Source organism: Marmota monax, unplaced genomic scaffold, assembly GCF_021218885.2.
Source record: "Marmota monax isolate L192 unplaced genomic scaffold, Marmota_monax_Labrador192_F-V1.1 WCK01_AAM20220418_F8-fsc00101, whole genome shotgun sequence".
NCBI lineage: Eukaryota > Metazoa > Chordata > Mammalia > Rodentia > Sciuridae > Marmota > Marmota monax.
This window is the reverse complement of record NW_026692786.1, coordinates 1,287,111-1,298,129: the sequence shown is the minus strand read 5'-3', so window position 1 is coordinate 1,298,129 and position 11,019 is coordinate 1,287,111. Positions and strand designations below refer to the sequence as shown.

Here is an 11,019-nt window from a genome sequence, read left to right as displayed (position 1 = left end):
TCTCTGTTTGGCAAAACTACTAGTAGCACAAGCTACCCATCCTAATAGCCCAGGATGCCCATCATTGCCAGGGCAGCATTCCAGGTCCACTTTAGGCCAGCTGTATGGTGACCCTGGGCAAGGGAGTGAACCTTCCCCAGCCTCAATTTCCTCATTTTGTAAATGGGGGTGATAGAACTTGCTGCAAAAGTTTGGGGAGGCAAAAGTGGGTTCAGTGAATCCGAAGGATTAAATAAGCACTGGTGTTTATTCTTGTGACAGATAATGAGTACCTACAATGTACGGTTCAAAGTGCTGAAGATGGTCCTCACTCTGGGGAATCTTCTATTACAGGGTTGGGGGGACAGACAGCGAACAGATCAACTGTATAAAAGAGCATAGGTAGAGACACTGAGGAGAAAAAAGAGTAAAGAAGGTCAAGTAGAGAGACATTTACCTTGAATAAGACACAGAAGACTTGAGAAGCTTCAGGAGGTGAGGGACTGAGCCCTTTAATCACCTGGGGAGAGTGTTCTGTCCAGGCAGAGGGAAGAACTAGGGCAAGGCAGGAAGGAGCTCTGCTGTGCTGGGGTGAGAGGGGACCTGGATTGCCGAATGGAGTGGGAGGAGAGAGGGGTAGATGACGTCAGAGACTTAAAGAGAGGGGCGAGGGATCATGAGAATGGCCCTCCAAAAAAACCGAAAAAACAAAAGGGCACCTCCAAACCCCCAAGTCTCTTTTACGTGTTGGACTCCAGGGTGCCACCGGTTTGGACTCCAGGGTGCCCTTCCAGTATATTATTTGTAGCCCTACTCGGAACTCCGCCCTCATGTCCACTTGGGTCCTTCCATGGTGACCTGCAGGCCTGGATATCAGGGACCTCAGGGCCAGGTCACTTGGATGATCCAGCCACAACCCCCTCGAACTCATGAGGATGACCTCCATCCATATTTTGGAGAGCCCGTCCGTTCCCCAAACTGCTCGCTAAGTCCTCTTGTGTGTCCGGAGGTGACCTTTCTCAGACTCGGAAGATGAGGGATCCCCGGAGTCGGGCGGGGTCGCAGACACACAGACCACCGTCCCCGCGTCCAGAAGCTGCGGTCCCTGCGCCACCGGAGAGGCCAGCGCAGCGGGCGCCTCCCGGGCCGCTGCGGCAAAGGCTGGGCGGCCGCGCCCTCCCCCCGCGGTGATTCATCCCGCCCCCTCCCTCTCCCTCTCCTCCCTCCTCCCTCCTCCCTCCCCGGGCCGCCGCCGCCGCCGCCGCCGCTGCAGTGCGCAGGAGACCGCTGTCCGCGCCCCAGCGCGCCCGAGTCGGAGCCGGGCCGGGGTCGGTGCACCTGGCGGATGCGCCCGGCTGTGCGCGCCAGCGCAGCAGCCCGAGCAGCGGCCGCCGCTCGCGCGGCGGGGATGCCCGGACGCCGGGCTCCGGGGCTGGGCCCCCGGCGGTAACCGGAGCGGGGGGGCCGCGCCCCCCCTCCTCCCCCTCGCCGGTCCCACAGCCGCAGCTGCTGCGCCCGCGCGCTCCCGGGGACATTCGAACCTCCGCCCGGGCCCGCCGCCGCTCGCCCCGCTATTAATACCGGCGGCCCGGGAGGGGGGCGCAGCGTGCGCAGCGCAGCGATGGGGACGCTGCTGGCCTTCGTGGTCGGCGCGGCACTGGGTGAGTGCGCTGGGGGCGGGCGCGGCTAGGGACGCAGCCGGGGCACTGGCGGGATTGCGGGATTCGCGCTCGGGACGCCCGGCGGACGCTCCAGGGCCGCCCCCTGCCCATCCCCGGCCCCGCGAAGTCCGCTTCAGAAGTTGTGCGCGCGGGGAGCGGGGCCCCGGAGGGCGGTGGAAGCGCGGTGGGCGAGAGCCGGCGGGGACCCGGTTGGCACGGCCTCGCCGCTGCGGGCGCCCAGCCGGGGGCGAGGAAACGCGGAGTCAGCTGCTCCCAGAGCCCCGCAGGCTGCAATGTGACACCCACAGCCGCGGGAGGGCGGGGGGGGGGGAAGGCGGCGCCCGGAGACTGGGACTAGAGACTGAGAGAGATGGAGACGGGAGGGAGGAGGCCAGAGACATGGAAGGACATCGAGTGCTCCTCTGGGATACTGGGGATGTGGGGCTAGAGTGGGAGACCAAGGGATGAGAGAGAGAGAGAAAGAGAGAGAGAGAGAGTGAGTTAAGTGTGTAAGCAAGGTAGAGAGAGAAACTTGAAGAGAGGCAGAAGATGGGGAGATGAGGGAGGGAGATGGAGACAGACCAGGGAGAGAATGCGGGGAGGAATTTAAAAAGGGAGAAATATCCAAAGGTGGCCACAGAGTGACTCTGAGCCTACAAAGAGGAGAGGAAGTCATAAAGTCAGGACCTTCAGAGAGACCCCAAAGAGGAGCTTGGGAAACAGAGACATCAGGGGAGCAGACAAGAATCTCTGAAGATACAGAGAGGAGGAGACTCAGGGACCAGGAAAAGACCCAGACCTGAAGCTGGAGACACAGCTTTAGCTGGAGAGCACTGGGAGGCAGGAAGGGGGTGGCAGGTAAGAGGGGAAGGAGGGACCCAAACGGCCTGGATACAGTGGAGGTGCAAGGCCCTAAGGGAGGAAAGAGCTTTTGAGAAACTAATTGATGGGGTGGAGGTCTGGAGGGGAGGAAGCCTGGGGCAGAGGGGACAGAGGGGGTGGCTCACAGGGGCTTGTGGAAGGAGGGAGCAGAGCTGGAGTGTGGGTTCACCTCCTGAAGCCATCCCTTGTCTTAAACCATGACTGGTTTTGCACAGCAGTCGGTGGTGGAAAAGGCTCTGCCGTCTTGAACTTGAAAAGCAGCTGGAATTCTCGTCCGGCCACCTGGATGCATTGGTGCTTTGGGCAAGGGACCTTCTGAGCCAGGGGTAGTTGGGTGGCACAGGCTGAGTTACTGACCACATTGACAGAACTGTTTTCTGGACCTCCTTAGGATTCTGCACAACTACTAGAAACAAAGATGATCAGTTCTTTTACTAAACAGAGAGGTAAACTGAGGCTCAGAGCTGAGTGATTGGCCAAGGTCACACTGGGAGGGAGAGGCAGAACCTGCTTGGCACATGGGTCCGTCGATCTGTAATCACTGCTGAGGGGAACCAGATGGTTTCTGAAGGCCCTGGGAGTCAGCAGCCAGTGAGCCGGGCATCACCTAGGGTGACTGGTGCCTCTGCTCGACTTGAGCCTGCTGTCCCCACAGTGTCCTCGGCCTGGGGGGGCTGTGTGGAGGTGGACTCAGAGACTGAGGCTGTGTATGGGATGACCTTCAAAATACTGTGCATCTCGTGCAAGCGTCGAAGTGAGACCACCGCAGAGACCTTCACCGAGTGGACCTTCCGCCAGAAGGGCACTGAGGAGTTTGTCAAGGTGTGTGGGTGCCTGGGGTGGCCACGGGAGGGCTGTGTGCAGAGTTGGTGGGGCTGGCTCTGGAGGCAGGGGTTGTCTTAATAATAACAATGTGGCTAGGAGTGATGACCTGGATTCAAATTCTGGCTCCACCACTGACCAGCTGGTGCCTTTGGGCAAGTCCCTGGTCCTCTCTGAGCCTCAGTTTCCTCCTCTGTAATGATGGGGTGGCAGGGGTCTCCTGCCCATAGAGCTGTGTGAGGGATAAATGCACTTGGCATATGACTGGCATGAAATAAAGGTCCCTGGAATTATTTGGCATCAGCAAAAATGTTGTGAATAGTCATCAGCGAGAAAAAACAGAACTTTTTTTCTTTTTCTTCTTCTTTTTTTAACCTTTATCCTCTGTGTTTGGAATTGCCTGTGGTGGGGGTATGTGATACCACTAGAGAACTGGGGTCCACAGAAGCTGGGATCAGGCTGCCCTGTCCCTGCCTGAAGTGCGTGTCCAGAGGCTGGGGAAGGATGGCAGACCGTGAGGGGCTTGGGAGGGTGACGGAGGGTGCATGTACCTCAGGACTAGAGGCAAAGTCAAGGTCTCAGCTGTCCCAGGTGTGATCCCAGCCCCTCTGCGTCCATCTGGCCCGAGGTTAAGGTGACTGAGTCCATGTGTGTGCCGTCTGTGTCATGGCAGGGGACAGAATCACGGGACGGGGCTGGGGGAGACGGGCCCAGGCAGTGACACCCCCTCCCACCACCCCCAGATCCTGCGCTACGAGAACGAGGTGCTGCAGCTGGAGGAAGACGAGCGCTTTGAGGGCCGCGTGGTGTGGAATGGCAGCCGGGGCACCAAGGACCTGCAGGACCTGTCCATCTTCATCACCAATGTCACCTACAACCACTCAGGTGACTACGAATGCCATGTCTACCGCCTGCTGTTCTTTGAGAACTATGAGCACAACACCAGCGTTGTCAAAAAGATCCACCTTGAGGTGGTGGACAAAGGTGAGTGGGCCCTGCCTGCCCCTTCGCCCCGTGGCCCACCGTGAGCCAGATGGAGGGACAGATGGCAGATAGGGGCCGGGCTGGCTCCGTGCCTGGGCCAGCCAACCGCCCACAGCAATAGCGGGAGCGTTGTGTCCATGTCCGTGTCTGTCCCCCAGTCCCCCTGTGCGGCCCCCCCAGCTCTGGTCTCCTCTTCCCCTCACCCCACCGGAGAGGTCACAGCAGGCTCCTCCCCACAGACATTGTAGGTACCAAACCTAGCTTGGTGGCCTGTGCTGTGTGACCTCCTGCAGGTACCTTCTTGTCTCTGGGCCACAGAGTAGTCTCTGAGATGATAGGAGTACCCCGCTTGGGGGTGTCCTTTGAGCCATTCTGATGTCTCGGGAGTTATGAGGGTTGAGCACGGGGCTGGAGACCGGCTGCTGTCCTGCGCCTGGCTCGCAGCGGGGCCTGGTGCTGGAGGACAAGGGTCGTGTTCTGATGGCCCATAGCCTTGGTCCTGCCTGGGTCTGACCTGGCAGAGGATGTCACCCAGAGGAGAGCGCCTCATATGCCACCAGCGGCTTGTTCAGGTGCCTGGCCTGACTCAGCAGATCTGGGTGGGCCCACAGTCGTCTCTAGTGCGTTTTTGAAGGTGGGGGGTGGGTGCCATAGGGCTGGGGGCCCCAGTGTGGGCAGCAGGGTCTCCGGGGTTTGTCCACCGTCTCAAGGGTTCCGCTTCAGCTGCCTGAGACCCCCGCTCTGCAGGAGCTCCACCCCTTCTCTGGCCCGTGCTCTGATTGGCATGAGTTGGAATTTTCCAGGGCCCTGTGGCTCACTGGCTTAGTCAGGAAGCTACTTTAGGCCTGGAGCCAGCAAAGAGCCATGGCAAGTCCGTCCCCTGGGACCGCAGCACACACAGCATCACGGACTGCATGCTTTACGCTCCCTCTCCAGGAGACCGTGCTGGCCTGAGTGCCTCCCAGGAAGTCCCTCCCTGAGCCCTCCCGCCCACCCTCGGGGCCAGGGGTTCTCGTGTCCCCATTTTGCAGATGAGAAAGCAGAGGCTCAGGGAGGGAAGATCTCACGGCCAAGGTGACAGAGTCAGGACCTGGATCTGAACCCAGCCGCTCCTGGGTGACGATCGTTTCCGTTCCTGGCATGAATCACCGCACTCCCTCGTCAGCCAGAGCCTGCGGGACTCTTTATATAATTAGCATTTTTACGTTTCCTATCCAAGTGGATCAGCAGAAGGCAGTTCAGAAGATGTACATGAGCCACTCGGTGGCCCACGTCACCGTGTTGGGTGGGTGGTCAGCCCTGGACACGGAAGATGGAGTCATCAGTGACGCAGGGGATAGAGCTGAGCGACTCTGACAAAGATGCCCGGCCTCCCGGCCTCTACAAAACCTGGCTTATTCCTCTACCAGGAATCAGTGCCCAGGAGAGGGGGAGGCAGGTGGGGAGGCTCCAGGAAATGTTGTCCCCTGGCTTTTTCCAAATTGGCCATGGACCCTTGCTCCGAGAGCTGTCCTCACCTGCTTAGCACAGGCCCACCCGTACCCTGGGAACAGTGCTCTTCCTCACATAATCTACCCTATCATGCCGCCTCCCAGAGCCTACGTTTTTAACAGTATTTAACACAACATAGAGTCCTTTGTGCTGTCTTCTGGAAGTCCATGTTTTAGCATTAACACCGTATTCTAGTGCTTCCTATCCACCCTATTAGAGTATGGCTTTTTACATCCCCCACCCCCAGTATTTTATTTTGTACTCTCTATGATACTGTTTTTTGGGGGGATTTGTTTGCTTCTTTTTTTCTTTTGGTACTGGGGGTTCAACCCAGGGGTGCTTTACTGCTGATCTACATCCCCAGTCCTTTTTTAAATTTTTATTTTATTTTTATTTCTTTATTTTGAGACAGCGTCTCACTAAATTGCAGAAGGTCTTGCTCAATTGCTGAACTGACCTTGAACTTGCCATCTTCTTGCCTCAGCCTCTGAGTTGCTGAAACTGCAGGCACGCACCACCAGGCCCGGCTAGACCATGCATTTCTTGTCATTCTCTATCATGCCAGAGTCTGTGGGACATTTCCCACCATGATCTTGTGTTGTCATCCTTGCCCACCATGCTGTGCTCCGGTGCTTAAAGACATTTTTGGTGACCCTGTAGTACTGTTCAGTATCACCTGTGGTGCTGCCCTGCGCTCAGCACTACCCATGGTGCTAGAGTCAACATGATTACCCCACTGTAGTATTTTTCCATTACTGATGATATCTCTGTATTGTTGGCATTCCCGGCCGTCTCATGTCTTAAAAATCATTCCTGTTTTCTGTCTTACTCCACTTTCAGGATTAGCAATCAACCTGTATTGCCTCCTGGTAGTGGCCCCTGAGGAATGAACTGAGTCAGGTCCAAAGGAGGGGGCTGTGGGCTGGGCCTGTGATCACAGCAGCTCAGGAGGCTGAGGCCGGAGGATCGCAAGTTCAAAGCCAGCCTCAGCAACTTAGCAAGGTGCTAAGCAACTCAGTGAGGCCCTGTCTCTAAATAAAATATAAAAAGGGCTGGGGATGTGGCTCAGTGGTTAGGCACCCCTGGGTTCAATCCCTGGTACCAAATACAAAAGCAAACTGGGGACCATCTGGCCTGCAGAATTGCACCAGGGTTTCAGATCTGGGACTCCCTATGTGGGCAGGGCCCGCAAAGCTCTCGAGAAGTTTGGGGTGTTTTAAGAGATCAAAGGCCTCCCCAGAGAAGGTGCCTGTGGCCCTGTGTGTGACTCTTCTGCCTTGGCTCCTCATCTGTAAAGTGGGCCAGTGGCAGTCCCAGCCCTCTCCTGAGATGTCCGCGGGGGTTCATGGAGACCGTGTTTGTGAACCGCAGCTGTGACCCCCCTCTTTGGTCGTGGAAGGGTTACAGAGTGGAGCTCTAGCCCTGCGTGTGGTTGCACTCGAGGCTGGCTCCTGGCTCCGAGTGCCCTTGGCCTAGCACCTGTCCTTCTCTGGGCCTCAGCAGCCTGGTCTGGAAGCGGGCTACAGATTCGTGCCTTTCCCCGACCCAATCTGACTGGGAGAGGGAAGACTGGATCCTTGTTAACCTAGATCTTTGTGGGCACAGAGCTCCAGGAACAGGGGGGAGATTCCAGGGACTGAGATGTATTCAGACAGTGAGGGGCTCAGGTGGTTCCTGGCCATGGGGAGCCTGGGCAACCCCAGCCTGGGGGCCTTTCCGGGGGCCAGGGAGACTCTAAGACGAAAGCAGCGCAGAGCCCGGCCAGGAGCGGGCCATCCTGCTGGACCGTGGAGGGGTGAGTCCTGGAAGCTCCTCCAGGCTCCCCTGCAGGGGGGGGAGGGGAGAGTCCAGCCCCGCCCCCTCCCTCCTTCCAGCCCAGAAAAGCCTCAGTGCCATCTGCACAGGGTGGGGCGGAGCAGGGGCCAGGCTCTCAGGGAGGAAGAGCCCACGAGGACAGCAGCCGGGGAAAGAGGTCCCGGCCACCCAGGAGGGGACCAGGGATGTGCATGGATGGACACCTGTGATATCCGGCTGAGGACGCCAAAGTGGCCTGTGACTCTGGTCCCCTGGCTGAATGTGTTCCCTTTGCAGTTTAAATTTAGGCTCAATGAAAGGAAGCTGGCAGAGGCAGGGGCCAGCGCTGCAGCAAGGATGTAGGGCTTCCGGAAAGTCGCCAACACTTCGCGGTGGTTTTGCAAGTCCTCCAAGCATGGCAGGGATGGGTGTTAACTCATTTCCTCTTCCTGGCAACCCCTGGAGAGGGTATTAGTATCATCCTCATTCTACAGAGGGGGCATCAAGACTCAGAGAGGTGGAGTCATTGGCCTAAGGTTGCACAGCTAGTAAGAGGCAGGATTTGCACTCTGGCTGTCTGTGTCTGGACTCTCTTCTCCTAAGCATTACGCAGTACTGCCCCAATCGTAACAGTAATAATAATAAAATGACTTTTTTTTTTGAGTGTTTTTGATAGGTGGAGGACTAGTCTAAGCATCTTTAAAGCTTATTTAATTCTCACAGCACTTCCATGGAGGTATTGTGGTTATGGACATTTTGCACATGGGGAAATGGAGGTCCGGGGAGGTCGAGTCACTTACCCAAGGTCACACAGCGGACGAGTGGCCAAGCCAGGGTTGGAACCCAAGCCTTTCGAGTGTCGGACGCTCGCTGAAGTTCCACAGGGAGGCAGTTGAGGGTGATCTCCAGGCCCATCTGAGCCTGGTTGTTAATCAGAGTAACAGCGAGGACTCTGGGGAAGGAACATGATGGTCCTGTGTGTGGCCCAGGCCCAGGGAGGTCAAGCCACTTGGTCTAGCTCACACAGCAAGTGCGCCACACACTTGGAGGTGTCTTGTCTCCTAAGGTGGAGACAGGTGCCTCAGCTGCCATCTGAACCCCACCTGGTCCCCGCAGCCAACAGAGACATGGCGTCCATCGTGTCTGAGATCATGATGTACGTGCTCATCGTGGTACTGACCATATGGCTTGTGGCAGAGATGGTTTACTGCTATAAGAAGATCGCGGCTGCCACGGAGGCCGCTGCGCAAGAGAATGCGTGAGTGGGGTAGGAGGGGACGGCCAAGGCCACCGAGGCACCTCCAGACTTCCTGGAGTGGGTGGGAGCTGCATGGGAGGGGTGGGGGCAAGACAGCAAGCCAGGGTGCCACCTGTCTGTGCTCCCCAGAGCCGGAGCAGGTTGTCAGGTTCCAGATCCTTCTTCCCTTAAACTCGGGAGTCCGGCCCACAGCCCCCTCCCCTCTAACTCAGGGGCAAAGGCCTCATCCTTCCTCATTCTCCTGGGAGGGGGGCCAACTGGTGATGGGGTCACTGTATACCTGGCCTTTCCCCCACAGCTCGGAGTACCTGGCCATCACCTCTGAAAGCAAAGAGAACTGTACGGGCGTCCAGGTGGCCGAATAGCCCTGGTAAGGCGGGTGGACAGGGACTCGGGGTCCCCCAGAGTTTTGGCCTACTGGGTCCCTAATTCCCTATCTGTCCCTCCCCTCTAGGTCCTGGGCTCCGCCCTGATGGGGGACAGCCTGCCCCCAGAGGGGGCTGGCCATTCCTGGGCCTCCACGAGCCTCAGAGTCCTGCCAACAGAGCCGCCAGGGAGGGAGGGGCAGGGGGACTGGCTCGGCTCACACCCCAACTCGGCCTTCTTTCCTCCTGCCCCTTGCCCACCCACCGCCATGCATGATGGGTAAAGCAATACTGCCGCTGCCCCTCCCCCTGCTTCTGCTGCCTGTTTGGGGAGGGGTCGGTGAGGCGGGGGCAGCGGCTCCGCACCTCTTCTTCTTGCTGATTTGCACACATCGGCCGCTTTGGACGTGCACTGCTGGGCCCAGCCTGTCCCTGCCCCGTCCCTGCCCGGCCCTGGGGGGGGGGAAGGGGTCGTGATGGGCTGGAACAGTTTGGGGCAGGTGGTTCTGGTACCCACTGCGACCCCAGCATCATTTCCCCTCCTGCTTCCTCCGGCTGGACCTGGGGTCCCCTGTCCCTGTAATGCACTCTTGCCCCGGCCCCACCCGCCCTCTCTCACCAGCCTTGGATCGTGGCCACTTAGAAAGGGGCCCATTCTGCCTCGTCTCTCTTTACAGAAGTAGTTTTGTTCATGAAATAAAGATTCTTGGACTTGATTCCCCGTCTGTCTCGTGAGTGAGCCCAGGCACCCGCTCTGCCAGGCCCCCAAGTCCGAAAGCCTTAGATTGCCCCAGGATCCTCCCTCCGGGGAGGCAGAGGGGACCTCAGGGAGTTAGGGACTCAGTGGGGAGCCTATGGAGCCACTTAGAACTTGATTAAAGCCTGGTTGAGGGGAGTCATTAACTTAGTGGGGGCTGAGACGCAGGGGAAGCCCGAGCCAGCAAGGAGGAGCCTCTGAGCCTTGGGGGTGCAGGGAGAGAGATTGGGGGCCGGCTCCAGGCAGGCGAAACCAGTGTCCGCTGGGCAGGTCCGAGGCTGGGGTCTGTGGGTTGGACTGGACAGGGGACCTGTGAGGGTGAGCAGGTGGACCTAATTGTGCGGGGACAACAGATCTGGGGTGAGCCGCCCTGGTCTGATGGCAGGCAAGTGGCTGCTGGCGACCTGGCCCGTCTGGGTGTTGATCTGGCCTGGGGTCTGACGTGGATGGCTCTTGGTTGCTGGCGGGACAGCGTGTATCTGCTCTGGCCACTTCCGGCCACTTGGCCTGGGCCTCAGCACTCAGTGTAGCCTTTTCCGGGCCAAGCCCCCATCCCCCTACCTAGGACTTTCCCGGCTCCAGAGGTCACCACGGCAGGCGGCAGGGAGGCTGCCAAAGCAAACCAGCCCCCGTGACTTGTAGGAAAGCAGCTGGGGGAGGGGGCTGGCGGGTTGAGCAGGACCATGCGGCAGAGGCCAGAGGCCGCGCTGGGCCAGGGACAGGGAAGGGGTAGAGGCGACAGGTGTTAGGGGACGGAAAGTGGCTCCGAAAAGGGAGGGGGCTGAGGCTGGAACCGGTGAGGGACAGGGAATGGGCCGGGCAGGAGAAGTGGCAGTGGCAAAGTGGGCTTGGGACAGCCAGGCCCTTCCACCTGGTTCCCTCGGATCCGGGTCCATCACCCCTGGCCGCCTCGCTGCCGCGCCCCTGCGCCCCTCTGGAGCTCCAGTCGGGCGGGTTTGCTGGGGCTGCCTGGTCCAGCCCCTGTCCGCCCGGCCCCACCAGCCAGGTGGCCTCTGGGGCTGCCAA

General features: G+C 58.9%; 1 protein-coding gene across 1 annotated transcript; it reads left to right on the top strand.

Annotated features, from left to right (window-relative positions):
• The first annotated feature begins 1,453 nt into the window (after window positions 1–1,453).
• Window positions 1,454–9,952, top strand: Scn1b (sodium voltage-gated channel beta subunit 1). The gene is made up of 6 exons (XM_046448116.2): window positions 1,454–1,640; window positions 3,178–3,344; window positions 4,088–4,328; window positions 8,730–8,871; window positions 9,170–9,241; window positions 9,326–9,952. The coding sequence occupies exons 1-5, from the start codon at window positions 1,601–1,603 to the stop codon at window positions 9,234–9,236; spliced, it is 657 nt and encodes a 218-aa protein (XP_046304072.1). The 5' UTR covers window positions 1,454–1,600; the 3' UTR covers window positions 9,237–9,241; window positions 9,326–9,952.
• The last annotated feature ends 1,067 nt before the right edge of the window (window positions 9,953–11,019 follow it).

What these genes read in the sequence shown, in the direction of transcription:
- Scn1b (XM_046448116.2), top strand. Translation starts at nt 1,601, where the DNA reads ATGGGGACGCTGCTGGCCTTCGTGGTCGGCGCGGCACTGG. An exon ending in CCTTGAGGTGGTGGACAAAG is followed by an intron (nt 4,329 to 8,729) that starts GTGAGTGGGCCC and finishes TGGTCCCCGCAG; the next exon opens with CCAACAGAGACATGGCGTCC. An exon ending in GCCGCTGCGCAAGAGAATGC is followed by an intron (nt 8,872 to 9,169) that starts GTGAGTGGGGTA and finishes TTTCCCCCACAG; the next exon opens with CTCGGAGTACCTGGCCATCA.